This window comes from Triturus cristatus, chromosome 3_2 (assembly GCF_964204655.1).
Source record: "Triturus cristatus chromosome 3_2, aTriCri1.1, whole genome shotgun sequence".
NCBI lineage: Eukaryota > Metazoa > Chordata > Amphibia > Caudata > Salamandridae > Triturus > Triturus cristatus.
Window position 1 is genome coordinate 19,030,900 of NC_140584.1, and position 19,242 is coordinate 19,050,141.

Here is a 19,242-nt window from a genome sequence, read left to right on the forward strand (position 1 = left end):
TCAGACCGGAAACACTTTGTTTTCTGTCTGTAAATATCTGTAAAAATCGGTAAAAACGGAAAACCGAGAGCCTTAATTATGATGCATCCTTCACTTGAAAATGTCTTCTTATATATGTTAAAACAGGAAGGGACAACACAGGAAAAGGCTCTACTTGCTGTTGGATAGGGGACCTTCGATTGCATCTTTTAGATTGTCGATCATCTAGGAAAGTGTAGGATTATTCACGCTCAAGCTTGACATCTTTTTCCCAGTGCCGCATTCCGCAGTCTGATGCTCAAGGTAGCTTTGCCGAGCATACCTTCTGTTGATTGCGAGTGCAGAGACACAAGGGGGGATCTAGGGGACTGGGACACTGAGCCATGAGCTGAATGCCGTGTTCAGGAATACGCTGCCTGAAAGCGTTAGGAGATCTCCTTTTCCCAAATATGTTCCGGCACTAACTAGCTCTCAACACAGATGGAGCACTACCATATCCTGAACATTGATTCTAGCCATCCTGAATGGGTAAGTATGCTTGTTGAATCTGTCAGTAAAGGTGATTTCTCTGCATGTTGAGTTTTTTTAACAAGTCGTTATGTAAACTTTTAGAAATGGGGGTCTTAAGTTGGCAGTGGTATACACCCTGTCCATGTAGAGACCCTACCTTCTAGTCAGGATATGGGGATTAAACACCCAAGATAAACTCTGTTCACCCTCTTGGTAGCTTGGCACGAACAGTCAGGCCTGTCTCAGAGGCAAGGTGTAAAGCATTTGTACTTAACACACACAATAACAAAGTGAAAACACTACAAAAGGACACCACATCACTTTAGAAAATTAAGGTATCTGTATCTAAACCAAACAAGACCAAAATGACAAAATTCCAACATACACAACTCAAAATATGACTTTTTAACCCCTTCAGTGCCCGCCCCTTTCCCCGCCCAGTGCCGGCCGTTGCATTAGCGGGCGGGGTCTATGACGAGCTGGACTCGTCATGGGCACAGCGCCACCGCGGCCCATGACGAGTCCAGCTCGTCATGGGCACTGAAGGGGTTAAAGGTTTAAGCAATTTTTTCAATCGTAAACTATGGTGCAGTGATTTTGCACAAAGTACATTAAGATGCATCTAAATTCACAAGGCAAAATAGCCGCAGAGGAGGAAAGCATTGAAAATCACAGCGATGCATCGGTTCTGCTGCACAGAGGAGAAGTGTTGCATTGAATCTGGTCAGTAGGGGGAAGCGATGCGTCAATATTCAAGACGGTTCTGGTCTACGGGTGATAAGTAATAAAACTTGGTGCACAGGTGCGACGCATTGAAATCCGGGCGCGGCAGAGGTTGATGCGGCAAACAGGCGCTGCATCAATTTCTTCAGCTGCGGTCCTACGATGCATTGATCGTTTTAGCTGCCCAGCAGAGCCTGCATCGCAGTGCAGTGATCTTGGACTTCAGAGATGCTGTGCCCTGAACTCGGTGGCTGTGGTTTCTTTGGATGCGAACAGGCGCTGCGTCGATTTCTTTGGCCGCATGGTGGTGATGCATGGACACTTTCATTGCACAGTAGTGCTGTGGCAGAAAAGCAGAGGCTGGAAGGGCGATGCGTCGATTTTGATGTGTTCTTGATGCTTTATGCAGCAGGAACAACCTCCAAGGGCCCAGAACTGGAATTGTCACCAGAATTCAGGTAATTACTCCCAGCAGTGGAGTTCAGGGAGGCTGCAGATGAAGTCTTTGTGTCCCTGAGACTTCTTAAGAGGAGGCAAGCTGTACATCAAGCCCTTGGAGAATATTCTCAAGCAGGATACAGCAAAGTAAAAGCCCAGTCCTTTGTACTGCCCACAGACAGAAGCAGAAACTGCAGGCTGCCCCAGGAACGCAACACACAGAAAATGGGCAGTACTCCTCCAGACAGCCTTCAGCTGTTCCTCTTCTTGGAAGGGTCCTCTTGATCCAGAACTGTTCTAAAAGGCTTGGCTTTTAGGTCCATTACTTATGCACCGTTTGGCCTTTGAAATATTTGTAGTTTACAAGCTCTTGACCTTGCCTGGCCCTGGCTCCAGACACACTCCAGGGGGGTGGAGATAGCACAGTTACAGGACAGGCACAGCCCTATTTAAGTGCAGGTGACAGCTCCTTCCACCACTCTAGCTCAGGAAAGCCCACCAGGGTGGTGATGGGCCATCAGCATATGCAGGGCACACCTCAACTCCCTTTGTGTGACTGCCTAGAGAGAATGCACAAACAGGCCCCTGTCAGTCTAAACCAGACGATTCCACAGGCAGGCAGAGACACCAAATGGTTAAACAAGAAAAGGCCAACTTATTAAAAGTGGCATTTTCAAACAAACAATTAAAAAACCACCTTTACTAAACTATGTAGTTTTAAATTCTGGGCTCAGAGAGCCCAAACTCCAAATCTCTAGCTGTTCCCACTTGAAAGTTACACTTGTAAAATGTAACAAGGCAGCTCCAATGATAACCTATGGGAGAGCTAATCCTTGCAATAGTGAAAAACAAAACTGGCAGTATTTCACTATCAGGACATGTAAAACACACTAGTACATGTTCTACCTTTCACATATACCACTGCACCCTGCCCATGGGGGTACATTGGTCCTACCTTAGAGGTGACTTGCATGTACAGACAAGAAAGATTACGGCCTGGCAAGTGGGTGCACTTGCCAGGTTGACATGGCAGTTTAAAACTACACTCACAGATACTGTACATGGCAGGTCTGAGACAAGTTTGCAGGGCTACTCATGTGGGTGGCATAACCAGTGCTGCAGGCCCACTAGTAGCATTTGATTTACAGGCCCGGGGCACACCAAGTGCACTTTACTCGGGATTTAGCAGTAAATCAAATATGCCAATCATGGATAAACAATCAGAATTATAATTTGCTCAGAGAGCATAAGGACTTTAGCACTAATCAGAAGTGGTTAAGTGCCCAGTGTCCAAAAGTCAACAAAAAACAGGGTCAGAAAATAAGAGACAAAAGGCAAAAAGTATGGGGATAAACCTTGCAAAAAAAGGCCAGGCCCAACATTAATCTTTATTTTTTTTTTTACTTTTAGAGGTAGATAAGAGAAAGATACTTTAGACACCACCATGTCACTGTCTTCTTTAAAATATACAGAATGAATGCCCAGTTTCTCGGCCCACCCATGTCTAGCTGGGCTTTTTACTACCAACTGATGGCAAAGGCATTCCCGCTCTTCACTACAACCCCACGAACAACAGGCAAATAGTTTTTAGCCGATTTCATTTCTATACGCTTCTGCTTTACCTGTGACTATTGTTTCACTGCAAATAAGGTTCTTATGCAGAACAACACATCGTTATTCTAGGCAACACCTCTTTTCTGCAAGGTGTCTTCCTGGCTTTGAATCATTGATATAACGCAGTTTCTCTTTGATTCTGTTCTGTCGTCATTCGTGCCCTACCTGTAATTTCAGAAGCGAGCGATGCTGGACTCTTTGGGTTTATAAAACGTTTGCCAAGTATATCGCCGTAGGAAGTGTTTTTTTGTTTGTTCCTAGGAAACGGTGTGCGCAGTGAGTGATCCTCTTAGGGTGGGTCCGTCTGCGCGAGTTCCTGGCGCACCCCTTTATCACGATTACATTCACTCTGACTGTCCCAGGTGGGGCTTGGCTTAAAAAGCGAGGACCTGAGGAGCTCAGAGACAGACTCCAGGTGAGCTGGGAGGAAACCGAGGCAGCGAAAGCAGGGCTTCAGAAACAGGTACGTACAGGAGACCGGGGAGCGCGTGCATCCGCCATGCTGGGCAGCCACTGCAGGCAGCGCGTGCGAGGAAACACAGTGGCACCATTGTTTGCAGCCTGCACTGCGTGTACACAAGCGTGTCAGGCAGGCAACTAGAGCCACATTTCGGGGAGGGGCTGAAAAAGATTTCAGCGGGGAAGGGGCTAAGTCTTCCAGCCATAGGCAGAGTGGCTGTAAGAAAGGGCGAAAACGCAACAAAAGCCTCATTAACGAGTAAATGGTCTTATAAAGACGTGTGAAGTACTCGGGTCCGGCTGCAATTAGACGGACACCAGCCCACAAGGCTGTCTCAGCCGGGCAGACACACATGACGAGGGGGGGGGGAGGGGGGGGGGTGCTAAAGCCCGGTCAGCCCAATGGGTGTTGCGCGCCTGGTGTCAGCTTCATGGAGAGTCTGGCGCCGAAGAGCTATTTATGTGTGATTAAATATGCATAACAGTAATAATCAATTAATATATTTTTTAAAAAACGATTAGGACGATCCAGTGCAACCAATCTCGGTTTGTGAGCCTTTCTCAAGAATTAACTTAGTGTTCTGTGCACCAAAATAACTTGTTTCTCCCACGGTCATGAGTTTAGGGGTCAGTTTGGTGTGTGATTCTAGACCTGTGGAGAGCGGTGGGTCATCTAATCGGGCATGGTAGATAGATTGAAATAACGTCACCTAGGGACACGGGTACAGTCAATGTGACGTCACCAATTCCACTTCTAGCTATTGAAAGTAAGAATGGTTTTAGCTTCCGGTGCACCACTCTTGTGGAACCACCGGTTCGTGACGTGCTGCAAACTGGACTTTTCGAAAAGTGTTGTTTAATTTAAAATGTATTTGGGAGGGCCCATCTGTAAGGTCAGAGGTTTGCGATGTCACTCCCTTGTATCCTTCTGCGAGGTTCTTCCGGTTGAAAAGACTTGCAACATCACTTTTATAACTTTTTTAATTTCGATGTAAAGACCCAAGTGAGGAATTGCACGGATCTAGATCATTTCACCACTGATGTTTGGATGTTCCGAAGTTTAATAAAGCAGCCTTTCACACAGCATATGTCATTTCATTTTTTAAGAAGTCGTAATATATGGCTCTGAGTGCTAGTATTGGACTCGGCCCATTAAACACCTCTTACAGGATAATATGAAATGTAAATTCCTACTTCGTTTAGATATATTTAATTAAAGTCATGATTTAAATGTTCAGTCAGTTATTTTATTATGTTATAGTTTTATGGTGCTAATGTGAAGAGTGGCTTGATGGTATTTTCTAAATGCACCATATGTAGTAATTTGTTTTCATCAGTTACCCTTATTCGCTAGTAACACTTGTGTTTTTTTACTGTGTAATTCATTGTGCAACTAATGTGTAATTATTGTACCTTGCAACTCGCTGCTCCTTGGTCTAGCCAGCGCTATATAAAATTCATCAAATACATAAATATAATGTGGCAGCGCAGGACTTGTAGGTGTGAAGGGTTATTGAATATAGATTGATGCTCTTGCCAGTACATTGTGCAGAGTGTATGGCCAGCGGGATCGTCGCTCCTGTTTTCTCAGACTATTGTAGGAGGTAGGGAAGTTTTGTAAAACAATCTGAATCCTGGTGGCTCTTGTATGTTCTTTGCTCATGTCGGTTGTGCTGCTTTTGCCTTCCTCTGGAGGAAGGCAGCGGATGACTGGGCAGTGCTCATCGAACATATTTGTTATGGTCTCTCTCTCAACTAACTGTAGTCAAAACTGTGTGTTATAGCTTCATAAGCATGCAGTGCACCTATAAACATTGCAGTTAATTTTACTTTTTTTATTTGAATGCGCAGTATAATTAAATTATTGCCCTAAAATCATTTAAGTGCATCCCAATGACAATTATGGTCTCTCTCAACTAACTGTAGTCAAAACTGTGTGTTATAGCTTCATACGCATGCAGTGCACCTATAAACATCGCAGTTAATTTTACTTTTTTCATTTGAATGCGCAGTATAATTAAATTATTGCCCTAAAATCATTTAAGTGCATCCCAATGACTGACGGATAATCGTGGAGAATTAGGGAAATATTCAGTTTTTTTAGGTGGGACATTTTACACATTCAAATTGATGCATTTGTGCATTAGCTTTGTTAACCTTTTGGATCCTTAATGGGGAAAATGTCCCCCTTCTCCTGAACACCCAGTAATCTTTGGGGTTATTGTCTCTCTATTCCCACCTTGCCGTTGTCATTGAGAGAAGTAAATACATAGGTGCACCAAGAGAAGGAAAGCACCCAACCCTTAGTCACAGCTGACGACCCTCTGAGTTTGGTGGTATTCACCCACCAAAAAAGATCAGATCGATAAGAAGGCTAAAAGTATTTTTATACAATGCAGACAGGGCTGCCTGAGTGCTTTGCAGAGTACACGTTGTTACACTTTTACAGTAGTGAAATTACAGCAATATAAATTGTAAGGAAGTGTTTTCGACAGTTACCAAGACTGAAAGCAAACATATGCAATCACAGTATTACAATATACACACAAGTAAACACAGTGAATAAGTGACATCATAGGGGAGGCGTTCCCAAATCAGCCAATGGAGTAGATGAAGAGTGCCTGTTTACCAAATCTGGGAATTAAATTAGATTGTGAGGTCTTCAATAGGTCGAGCATTCGAGACCTCTTGTATATACTTTAGTATATACTTGTATATTAGTATATACTTATATGTGCATGTACTTTTGGGCTCTGAAGATCAGCCCTAGCACTTGTCTGCTTTTTTCTGTTCAACTGGCTCTATTTAACTGTCTTAATAAAAAAGGACCAGTAGAGGTCAGTAAAATTCCAGAATTGTTTTCTGCTGAGGGACTTTCTTTTTTTAATATTTTCTGGCAACTGCCTCTATTTAACTTTCTTGATAGAAACCGATCAGCAGAGTTCAGTAAAATACCAGAATCACTTTAGCATTCTCTAGATTCCAGTCCATAGAAATTGTCTTCCATGAGCACCCGTAGACAATAATATTTTTTTCAAATCTTGTATTTTCAGTGATATGACCACCGAAGGCCCTGCTTTTATATTAAAAACAGAGTTTTTGACTATACCATTTCCCGCTGAAAGGAAATATTTCTCTCCATGTGTTCCCATACCTGGCGTGTCACGCAGTTTGGTGCTTACTTTCCCTCCATTATAAAGAACAGGAGATGTTTCAGCACCCAGGCTAATGTGCTGCGTAGCTAAATACATATAAGGTCCAAAAGGCGAGACCGATTGTATTGCAAATGCTTGTTTTTTAATAGTCTAGCTGAACGATTTATGTATATTCTAGGCTTCACGATTTTTCCAGCATGCCCGTGAGAAGTTTTAAAGGTTCAATGAATGGTTTCACTTATGGTGAATATCTTTTCCCAGGTCAACAAAAACTCGCAGGTCAGTGCCAGGAAGTCGAAAGATGTGGACCTGGATAGTACTTTTAGGTAAGTGACATCATTTGTGATGCAAGTGTGAAAGAGTTGTCTAAGGGCGTGTTTCAGAAGTCAAACGCCTACGTTACAGTCCATCGTGATTCATGATTCATTTTGTAGCAATGTTATGTAGTTAGATTAATATTATAGTCCTAGTTTGGTGTCTGGCTTTTATTAGCATCACCGTGAATAGCCCTGCTAAGAGTTATTAACCTATTTCTAAAAGTAGTGTTCTTTGATTTCACCCATCAGTGTTAAATCTCCTATGTTCTACTAGGCTTTGAAATTGTGTGAGTGTCAAGCTACATTTTTTGTGTCTGTCAATAACTGTGTGCAGAATATCTTTACATTACAATGAAAAATAATATGATGGTTGCAGAACAAAATCCTTTCGTAAATAAAATGAATTCTGAGCAATCCTAGCTGTATGAGGAGTACATTTGTGTGTGATTTTTACTTTAAGCTTCACCGCATCCTCATGGGTAGTGAGTGCTATATAAACACAATTTACAACTTCAAAATGCTTCACATAATTGTATAATATGACATATAAAGGACAGGAGGGGGATTATACATCAGGGGCAACACCTTAGTTTTTGAAGAATCTGCAAGCGATCATCTGTATTGCTGTAGGTCAAAGGGCAAATGGCACCCCGTCGAAGCTCCATGTCCGGATACAGAGAACTAACTGTGCATCTCTCCTGGAATTTTTTTTAAATTTCGGGAATTCTAAAATGTCCAATATGATCTTTCAGGGGGCAGGTGGGCATGTGATGGTGCTAGACTAGTTTGATGCTACTTCAACAAGTAGGCCCTTGTGGCCCACAGAGGCCTCAATTAAGAATACCTTCAGGTTCCTCGGTTTTCACCATTATTAGTGAGGACCTAGGTACACTATAATCAAATTGAGTGATGGAACCTTAGAAAGTAATGACTCTAGTCCATCTTCAAAGTTGGACTAGAGTAACTTTAAAGATGGACTAGAAGGTATTTTTAATTGAACTGGATCCCAACCTTATCCTGCAAGTTTTATGTAAGAACTCCCTCCTATCGCCAAGTCTTCGCAGAGGTTGAGTCCGCCCTGGTAGCACCATCTTACCAGGGTGGCGATAGGATGCCTATGATGAAGCATGACACAATAACGTGTGTGAGGCATCCTCTTCCATTAAGGATGGCCCCCCTGTTTTGAAGGGTCCCACGAGACCTGTAGTAGGTAGCTTCTGATCCCACTGCTGGGCTCTTGCTCTGTGTTTTATTTAGACAACCCACTTCCTTTGTGGTTAATTTATCTTGTTTGGGAGGATAGCAGGGCTGCTTTTCTCCTCTTCAATCTCTCTTTGTGATTACTTTCAATTATTATTTAGACCATCTGTGTTGATATGAGAGGCTTTTCTTTAACCCCTTGCGTGCCCATGACGGAGCCACTCCGTCATGAGCCACGGGCGGTGTGTGCTCAGGACGGAGTGGTTCCGTCATGCTGCGGCCGCTCCGCCCAAGCGTCGCTGATTCCCCGCCTGTGCGGGCGAATTAACGAGTGGGCGGAGTCGTGACGGAACCACTCCATCATGAGCACAGCTCGCCCGTGATTCATGACGGAGTGGTTCCGTCACGAGCATGGCGGCGCCGCGCTCACCCCGCACCCCCCCGCTCCGCGGCAGAATTCGCGCCGCGGCGAAGGGGTTAAAGCAAGGTGTTCCTGTAGTTTTAAAATATGTTCAGCCAGGATACATAGTACAAATGAAACAAGTTGTGCATATTTTTTCAGTATGTTTAATCTCTGGTAAAATCCACCATGTCAGACACACTGTGATTCACTGGGAGATGACTGCAGCTCAATTTTCTTTGATTTGAAGACAAGTGATACAGTGTAACAGCTCATGCACTATTTCCTCTATGATAGAGGAGAGGTCCGATGTTCAGGCAGGCCTTAGAACCCTTTGACCTTCACAGAGCAACGAAAGCTCACCTGGCTCGCAGCCAGCCGTGGCATGATTACTGGTCTCAACCAATGCTGAGAGCCAGTTCAATATAATCACAGAAGAGTTAACTCTCCCAGAAACCCCCAGCATGGTTTCTACACAAATACTATACTATCAATGTATGTACGTGATTAGTATTTGATCACAGCAATGCAAACACCTGGAAGGGATCACAGCATGACACTTGCTGTCAGCGGATCTAAGCCTGATTACCACTCTGAGGCAAGCAATGCATGTTGAGCAAAGCTTACCAAGCATAGCATCGCTACCACTCGTAGCCAGACATAGCAACGTTACCATCCCTAACTAAGCATCATATTGTTACCTCTCCTAACCAAGCAGAACATATCAACCAAGCATAGTATTTTTACCACTCCTTATTTGTATTAGTACTTGTGGGGCCATGCCACATGGTGGGGGTCAGCTACTGACAGTACTGCATCAGCTCTGCATGAGTTTAGTAGAAAAAACTTTCCTATCCCTTCAGCACAGAGTGACTCTGATAATTCTGATGGGGTGGGGAAATGGAGTTATTGGCCCCATCAAAAAAGCATGTTGTGATGTTTCACACTGAGATTTCAGCTGCTGAAAGCAGCTGAAATCTCCGGTCCCGATTCACAGAACTAACTTAATACAAAATCCTATACTTACTACCATTTTGGTATTCACAGAAGGCACTTACTCATTTTGGTATTCACAGAAGGCACTTACTCATTGATGAGTAAGTGCCTTCTGTGAATACCAAAATGAGTAAGTGCACTTACTCATTTTGGTATTCACAGAAGTCACTTAATCATTGATGAGTAAATGCCTTCTATGAATACCAAAATGAGTAAGTGCCTTCTGTGAATACCAAAATGGTAGTAAGTTTAGGATTTTGTCTTAAGTTAGTTCTGTGAATCGGGCCCTCTATGTGAAGCACCGGGAAAAAACAGGCGATAATCAGTGCAGAAACACAATGATCCATGTTATTGCCCCCAAATGTCTCCCACCCTGGAAATACTGAGATGCCCGTTAGTGGTTATTCCACAGAAGCGTGGACTAAGGCGGATTATTTTGGGCATCTCGTATTGAGGCCTATTTCTAATAATGGGGAACAATGTAGGTTTGACCCTAAATGCCTGTTATTCTGTTACAGTCCAACATCATAAAAATAGTAGCAGCATGTTTCTGGGGTGGACTGTTTTGTGTACTGCCTTCTATAAATGATCGATGGAAAGTGTTAGCTGATTAGCCAGTGAAGAAATGCCGAACCCCATAATTATAGCCTTTTATGTGCTACCATATTTAGCTCAGTCTAGAGGAAAATACTGCCTCATTGTGGCTTTCATGCTGATTGTTGCTTTATCAGGTTGCAAAGGATACCACTCAACTGTAACTTGGAGAGAGTCCTGGATTAACATAAGGGGAAATATGCTCAATTTCTAGTGAACTTTGCCTACAAATTTAGTACCTTAGTCTCAATTCAGCCATTGTGGTTCCAACAGAAGGCAATGACTGTCCAATTCCTGGACAGGAGGTGTGGGAATGTACTATCTACCTACCACTTACGGATCATGCCCTCTCCATTATGCTTCCTTCCACAATGCTCACCAAACAATCTGAAACTTTGCCTCTTTAGAAGTGGATCTGATAACTGGTACTATATTCTCACTGGTAAGAAAGACAAGACTCTTTAGGCCTGATGCAGTATCTGGCTGAGTCTTAGTGTAGAACTGTTATTTTGAAGAGTGTCTGTGCTACGACCATGCCAAGACATTCCACCTCTCTAGATGTACAGTAATGTTTTGTGTATATGTATAGTTCTCAATTGACCTGGGATCATATCCTGGGGCTGAAGCAGGAGCTGAATGGGCTGCGCCAGGGTCGGGGCTAGGTGAAGAGCTAGGTCTTCAGTTTCTTGTGGAATTCAAGTACTGAGGCTCTGATGTGCGGGGCAGGGTGTTCCAGGCTTTAGAAGTGAGTTAGAAGAAGGCACGACCTCCAGATCTGGTTCTGCATATGCAGGGGCGGGGGGGGGGGGGGTTGCCAATAATAATAAGAGGATTCTGGTTGTTTTGTAGAAATGTATGTGGTTGTTGAGGTACATGGGGCCAATGTTCTGTAAGTCTTTGTATGTGTATGTGCAAAGTTTGAAGAGTGCTCATTTGTGGGCTTGAAGCCAGGGGAGCTTTTTGAGGTGGGGGGTGAGAGGCTGAGAGTGAGTCTGTCCACTGAGTTTTGTATGTTCTGGAGTCTTCTGGTCAGTTCAGTGTTGATTCCTGCATAGAGTGGGTTGCCGTAGTCCAGCTTGCTGTTGATCAGTACTTGGGTGATGATTCTGGAAGTGTTGTTGGGGAGCCATTTGAAGATTGTGTTGAGCATCTTGAGTGTGTGGAAGCAGGAGACAGAGTTTGCGTTTGCTTGCCTGGTCATGGTGAATTGGTTGCCGATTACTATTCTGAGGTTTTTTCTGTGGGTGAGGTGTGGGTAATAGTTCAACAGGCTACCATGTGGAGTCCAAGAGTAAGGTGGATTTGCCAAAGATGACAACTTCCTTCTTATAGGTGCTCAGCTTGTAACAATCGACCTTCATCTATCTCTCAATGTCAGTCATTCAGGAGAGAAATTGGTGCGGGTGTTTGATATTTTGTTGGAGAGGGAGTGTATGAACTAGGTGTCGTCAAATTAAGATATGATGCTCATTCCATGAGTTTGAATGACGCTGGTGAGTGGGGTTGTGTAACCATTGAACATTACTTTTCCCATCCAATTATTTTATGGTTACATCTCATATGGAGACATGACACTTATGTCAGGGTGTAGCTATCAATAGTGCAGCAGGTGCACCAAGGCCAATGGAATTGAGAGAGCCACTGCACCCCAAATATGTATTTTACTACCCCACTAAGGATAAGGGAGCATTTCCCTTGTTTGTATTTTTAAAAAGCCCTGTACACCATACCGGGCTTTTATTTCCAAAGAATCACAGAATTCCCATCTCATTAATATACATGAAGTGGTATGCAAACTTTAAATTATCCTTAAAAGCTCCAAACTTAGGACAGAGACCTACAAATTAGAGCAGACATCCATCTTTAATCCATAAACAAGCATTGGCAAAGTCAGTAGGTCTGGTGTTGACTGCCAGCCTGTTATCTTTGTCCATACTTGTTTTGTCATAGTTTGTTCAATACTTTATTGTTGGGGAACCTCCAGACCCTCATCAATCCAAAAACAATGGCTACACGCAAAAATATTTTTTGGGTCTCAAAAATCACACATTGCCATAGTAGTCCCTGGCACTGAATTGAACTATTTGTTGTGTGGTTCTGTTCCCTGCGAACAGGTGGCATGTCATCAGTCATAGAAAAGTTAGCCAATGGCTGAAATGGGCTGACCTATTACGCCATGATGTATGTTATAGTTGGAAAAATAAAAATTTGACTGACACAATAACAGACGAATGGACGACGAAGGCTGGCTGAAAGTTTATTTAAGTATGTATATTAAACACCGAATTTTTGTAAAATCAAAAGGTCTTGGCAAACACACTACCTAAAAATGGCTTATCCTGGATGTGATATTGAAAAAACCTGGATATGTCAATGTCTGCTTGCTACGTGTCAGCTGTTGTCACTGGAAGCTATCCGTGTGAATGGTTAAAGATTGCTGTCGGCTGTTGGTAATATCACATTGCTACATTGCTGCAAGAGTAAATACAAAATATTCAATGTCACTTTAAATACCCCTTTGCCCTGCAACTCATGAATATGAAGATTTACAATTAGAGATTGCAATTTGCAAATGGATTGCAATTTGGGATTTGTGATTGCGAAGTCTGCCACATTGATCAGTTCATGCTTTGAAAATGAATAATACCTTGGTACGTGTGGTACTTCTAAACCCACGACCTGTAATATCATTTAAGCTTTCCTATTATTTTGATAGTTGCTTTAGGGCTCTGTCGGGCAATTGTTACAATTACATTGGCAGCATTGCATGAAAGGCTTATTGTCAGTATGAGTGCTGCGCATTATCTATGTAGGAACCCTGAGTTATTTAAAGAACCATAGCTCAGATCCAACTTGGTGTTTTTTCAATGTGTTTGCTAGTGAGCTAGGCAGTGCTCTAAATAATCTGAATATTTTCTTTACTTCACTCAGCATTTCTAATGCACTTATATGTATTTTGTTTTTAGCTTTGCCATGCGTACTCCAAGCTCAAAGAGACTGTTCGCAGGGTGCTTGCTACCCACCGGTTGGAGACATTCTGATTGGAAGGGCCAATAACCTTCGGGCCTCCTCAACATGCGGAATGGACAAGGTTGAGACGTTCTGCACCCCTTATGCTGAGGTAAACCAAATACTCCCTCAGGGAACACATACTTTGTGCTCAGAAAAGGCTGTTTAGTTATCAAATTAACCCTTCGCGTGTTTTTGGTCTTATCTGGATTTCCAGTACTTTAGCTTATCCAGATTAAGCGGAAAGTGGTGAAGAAAGCTTCAGACCCTTGGCCTATGTGACAATATTTTTCCGATAGAGGAGATTATCGTAGTTGTAAAAGGAGGAACACGCATCTCAGACAACATTTACCATATAGTCCATTCTGCACTTAACCCTCTGTCTCAACCTTGCGCTCTAAAACGGGTACCAGGTTCCTTATGCAAAGCGGAGCACTTCACGATCCTGTTAGGGGTATGAAACACAACAGAAATTATTCAATTGAATACAATATATAATGTAATAAGGTGCAATACGATACAATCTAGCACACTTCAAGCCTCTCTCCCAACAAATTATTTAAAACTCTTGAAATGTACCCCTCTCTGTGCTGCCTGTTGTTGTACATACCCCCCCCCCCCCCCACCGGCTATGTACAGCTCTCCACTGCTCTCTGAAGCGTGGGTCTCATTGTATAAATACAATAAATGCGTGAGCTATATTTGCTCTGGGTTATTTAACCATAAACCAGCAGAAATTAGCTATATGTTGTTTTCTGAGGCAGATGTTTTCAAGGGTGATGACTAGACAGAGAAGCAGCTCTGCCTGCTTGTCGAGTGCAAGTATAGTCAGGATATTGAAATAATGCCTTGGCAAGAGGATTCTGGGATTACTGATTGAAGTACTAGTAAAGTACTTTAAATAGAGACAGTCTCCAGGCACCAATGATGAACCTGAAGGAATGGCATCCCAGTAGATGAGGGATAGTTTCCAGTTTTCACCAAATGATGAAACTTGGTGGTATGGCAGGAAGATATTGCCATGTTTGCTACTCATTTTTGCCACATAAATAACAAACCGTCTTCCTCCGTTGGTAGGTTGGTGAACCCTAGGGAATAATTCTCATTGTCTAATCAATGTGTTCAGTTGAAGGCTGCCACTTGAAGTGCGAACTACTCTTGAGTTGATGTTGTAGGTAGGTTTTTGCATGTCAAGCAGGCCTACATTTCGTCTCATATTTGATTGGGAGCCAAATTTAGATCCTACCTGACTTGGGGGCATATTAGCAAGACCGGCGATAAAATTATCGCCGTTTTAGCAGCAGGAAACTAAAACGGCGATAATGGGCTTGATAATATCCGTTATAGAATTCCAATAGAAGCCCAGGTTAAATGTGCAGGACATCTAACCTGGTCTTCTATTGGAATTCTATAATGCATATTAGCAAACCCATTATCGCCGTTTTACCCGCAGTTTCCTGCCGCTAAAACGACGATAATGTTATCGCCGGTCTTGATAATATGCCCCTTGGTTGGTTGTCCTTAAGCCTTCGTTTTCCTCTTGCACTATGGTGTGCTGAATTAGATTATGTGCAGTAATGTAGGCGGCTATGAATATTCTTTTCAACATAAAGAGTAATAGAAAGACTTGCTGGAGCTAGCAGTGCTATAGAAGTCTTTGTGGTGAAACACCTTTTTTGAGACTTCAGTGGTGTCCTTGTGTTGAATCGCAAACATATTTCTTGCATATAATATGCATCATCAAGTAAATTTTCATTTTTGTACCTGAAAGGAAGTTGCAAGAGCAGAGCACTTCCCCTTCCTGTAGATTCCACTGGCGTTAACCAACTGTAACTAGTTGCTGGTCAGGAGGACAGCGCAGACATAAAAAAAATGAGAACAGGAACACACAACCAACACAAAACCTCAAACAAGAACAGCAAGCATTACTCCACCTACTAATTGTGACAAATGCTCTCAGGGTCATAGAGCACAATTCACGAGTGGTTTGAGAATCCACAGCCTGAGACTGACAATGACAATTCCAATTTGGGATCACCCTCCAATTTGAGTCAGCCCTTGGCTAGTAAATTCCAAACAGCACTATTGGGTGTCTGAGCACCATATACAGTACACTAAATTAAAACAGAATATATCATTATACATTGTAAAGTAACATAACGTCACATGGCATGATGTATTCATAGGATATCTTGACTAGACATATCGAAATTATATGACATTATCGCTACAAGCTCTTCAGTTGAGCTTGTTGCGCAGCACTCCGCTCAAAAATACCAACATAGCAATTGCATATCTAAGGAATAAGACATGTTACAGACTGACCCTCTAAAGTGCTCTTTCATAATTTCCGGCCTGTGATGGCGCATACGCTCTCTGCACAGACCATGAGGGCTATGGTGAGGTGGCCACAGACTAATTTCATGGTACGTGTCTGGATCCAGCTGGTCACTGAGGCACAAGGCGCGTGGGATCCATTTCCTGCATTGACCACGGGGAATCTTTCATTGAGAGCTGCCTTGGCCACACAGTATCTGTCTTTATTTACTAACCAAGCAAGCGCAGTCTGCACTTGTTCTTGTTTCCGGTTCCCTTAACGGTTCTATGTGTGTTATCAGGGCACTCATTGTACTGGCCAGATGTGCTGACCTGGTTCTCTGGTTTTACAACGGCTCTGCTGACCTGGTTCTCTGGCTCTACAGCAGCTCTCCTGACCTGGTTCTCAGGCTCTACAGCAGCTCTGCTGACCTGGTTCTCTCCCTCTAAAGCAGCTCTGATGACCTGGTTCTCTGGCTCTAGAGCAGCTCTACTCACCTGGGTCTCCCGCTCTAGAGCACCTCTGCTGACCTGGTTCTTAGGGTCTAGAGCAGATCTGCTGACCCGAAACTCTGGCTCTACAACGGCTCTGCTGAGCTGGTTCTCTGGCTCTAAAGCAGCTCTGCTGACCTGGTTCTATGGCTCTAAAGCAGCTCTACTGACATGGTTCTCTGCCTCTAGAGCAGCTCTTCTCACCTGGTTCTTAGGCTCTAGAGCAGCTCTGCTGACCTGGTTCTCTGGCTCTACAACGGCTCTGCTGACCTGGTTCTCTGGCTCTCTAAAGCGGCTCTGCTGACCTGGTTCTCTGGCTATAAAGCGGCTCTCCTGACCTGGTTCTCAGGCTCTACAGCACCTCTGCTGACCTGGTTCTCTCCCTCTAAAGCAGCTCTGATGACCTGGTTTCTCTGGCTCTACAGCAGCTCGGCTGACCTGGTTCTCTGGCTCTAGAGCAGCTCTGCTGACCTCGTTCTCTGGCTCTAAAGCAGCTCTGCTGACCTGGTTCTCTGGCTCTAAAGCAGCTCTGCTGACCTGGTTCTCTGGCTCTAGAGCAGCTCTGCTGACCTGGTTCTCTGGCTCTAGAGCAGCTCTGCTGACCTGGTTCTCTGGCTCTAGAGCAGCTCTGCTGACCTGGTTCTCTGGCTCCCAAGCAGCTCTTCTGACCTGGTTCTCTGGCTTTGAAGCAGCTCTGCTGACCTGGTTCTCTGGCTCTAGAGCAGCTCTGCTGACCTGGTTCTCTCCCTCTAAAGCAGCTCTGCTGACTTGGTTCTCTGGCTCTAAAGCAGCTCTACTGACCTGGTTCTCTCCCTCTAAAGCAGCTCTGCGGACCTGGTTTCTCTGGATCTCCAGCAGCTCTGCGGACCTGGTTCTCTGGCTCTACAACGGCTCTGCTGACCTGGTTCTCTGTCTTAAAAGCGGCTCTGCTCACCTGGTTCAATGGCTCTAAAGCAGCTATGCTGACCTGGTTCTCTGGCTCTAGAGCAGCTCTGCTGACCTGGTTCTGTGGCTCTAAAGCAGCTCTGCTGACCTGGTTCTTAGGCTCTAGAGCAGCTCTGCTGACCTGGTTCTCTGGCTCTACAATGGCGCTGCTGACCTGGGGGCATATTATCAAGGACGGCGTTAAAAATTATCGACGTGTTTCTTAGTCCGTAGAGCAGCTCTGCTGATCTGGTTCTCTGGCTCTAAAGCTGCTCTGCTGGCCTGGTTCTCTGGCTCTAAAGCAGCGCTGCTGACCTGGTTCTCTCCCTCTAAATCAGCTCTGCTGGCCTGGTTTTTCTGGCTCTACAGCAGTTCTGCTGACCTGGTTCTCTGGCTTTAGAGCAGCTCTGCTGACCTGGTTCTTAGGCTCTAAAGCAGCTCTGCTGACCTGGTTCTCTGGCACTCCAGCAGCTCTGCTGACCTGGTTCTCTGCCTGTAAAGCAGCTCTGCTGACTTGGTTCTCGGTTCTCTGGCTCTAAAGCGGCTTTGCTGACCTGGTTCTCTGGCTCTAAAGCAGCTCTGCTGACCTGGTTCTCTGGCTTTGAAGCAGCTCTGCTGACCTGGTTCTCTGGCTCTAGAGAAGCTCTGCTGACCTGGTTCTCTCCCTCTACAGCAGCTCTGCTCACCTGGTTCTCTGGCTCTACAACGGCTCTGCTGACCTGGTTCTCTGCTCAAAAGCGGCTCTGCTCACCTGGTTGTATGGCTCTAAAGCAACTCTGCTGACCTGGTTCTCTGGCTCTAAAGCGACTCTGCTATGCTGACCTCGTTCTCTGGCTCTAAAGCGGCTCTGCTGACCTGGTTTTATGGCTCTAAAGCTGCTCTGCTGACCTGGTTCTCTGGTTCTAAAGCGGCTTTGCTGACCTGCCTCTCTCCCTCTAAAGCTGCTCTGCTGACCTGGTTCTCTGGCTCTAAAGCAGCTTTGCTGACCTGGTTCTATGGCTCTAAAGCAGCTCTGCTGACTGGTTCTCTGGCTCTACAGAAGCTCTGCTGACCTGGTTCTTAGGCTCTAGAGGAGCTCTGCTAACCTGGTTCTCTGGCTCTAAAGCAGCTCTGCTGACCTGGTTCTCTGCCTCTAGAGCAGCTCTGCTGACCTGCGGGCATATTTTCAAGCACGGCGTTACAAATTATCGCCAGTTTAGCGGCAGAAAACTGCCGCTAAAGCGGTAATAATGGGCTTGATGATATACACTTGAGAATTCCAATCGAAGTCCATGTTCTGGTGTGAACATGGTCTTCTATTGGAATTCTCCAGGGCATATTATCAAGCCCATTATTGCAGCTTTAGCTTCAGTTTTCTGCCGCTAAACCGGTGATAATTTAAACGCCGTCCTTGATGATATCCTCCCTGGTTCTTAGGCTCTAGAGCAGCTCTGCTGACCTGGTTCTCTGGCTCTAAAGCAGCTCTGCTGACCTGGTTCTCTCCCTATAAAGCAGCTCTACTGACCTGGTTTCTCTGGCTCTATAGCAGCTCTGTTGATCTGTTTCTCTGGCTCCACAGCAGCTTTGCTGACCTAGGGCCATATTATCAAGGAACGGCAATAACATTATCACCGCTTTATCAGCAGGAAACTGCCGCTAAAGCGGCGATAATGGGCTTGATAATATGCCCTTGTGAATTCCCATAGAAGCCCAGGTTCACACCAGAACCTGGGCTTCTATGGGAATTCACAAGGGCATATTATTAAGCCCATTATCGGCGCTTTAGGTGCAGTGTGCTGCCGATAAAGCGGTGATAAGCTTATCGCCGTTCCTTGATGATATGGCCCCACGTTCTTAGGCTCTAGAGCAGCTCTGCTGACCTAGTTCTATGGCTCTAAAGCAGCTCTGCTGCCCTGGTTCTTAGGCTCTAGAGCAGCTCTGCTGACTTGGTTCTTAGGCTCTAGAGCAGCTCTGCTGACCTAGTTCTCTGGCTCTAAAGTGGCTCTGCTGACCAGGCTCTAGAGTGGCTCTGCTGACCTGGCTCTAGAGTGGCTCTGCTGACCTGGTTCTCTGGCTCTAGAGCAGCTCCGCTGACCTGGTTCCTGCCTCTAGAACAGCTCTGCTGACATGGTTCTCT

At 44.6% G+C, this 19,242-nt stretch overlaps 1 protein-coding gene across 2 annotated transcripts in view; it reads left to right on the forward strand.

Annotated features, from left to right (window-relative positions):
- The window catches only part of LAMB3 (laminin subunit beta 3), a 318,725-nt gene that overhangs the window by 78,619 nt on the left and 220,864 nt on the right, over positions 1-19,242 (forward strand). Inside the window, exons 1-3 of one of the 2 annotated variants that reach the window (XM_085647190.1) lie at positions 3,506-3,727; positions 7,140-7,204; positions 13,352-13,506. In XM_085647190.1, the coding sequence (XP_085503316.1) occupies positions 7,180-7,204; positions 13,352-13,506 (180 nt within the window). In that variant the 5' untranslated portion in view covers positions 3,506-3,727; positions 7,140-7,179. Of the gene's footprint in view, positions 1-3,505; positions 3,728-7,139; positions 7,205-13,351; positions 13,507-19,242 lie in introns of those variants that run through there. The other variant, XM_085647191.1, reaches the window with a different exon arrangement.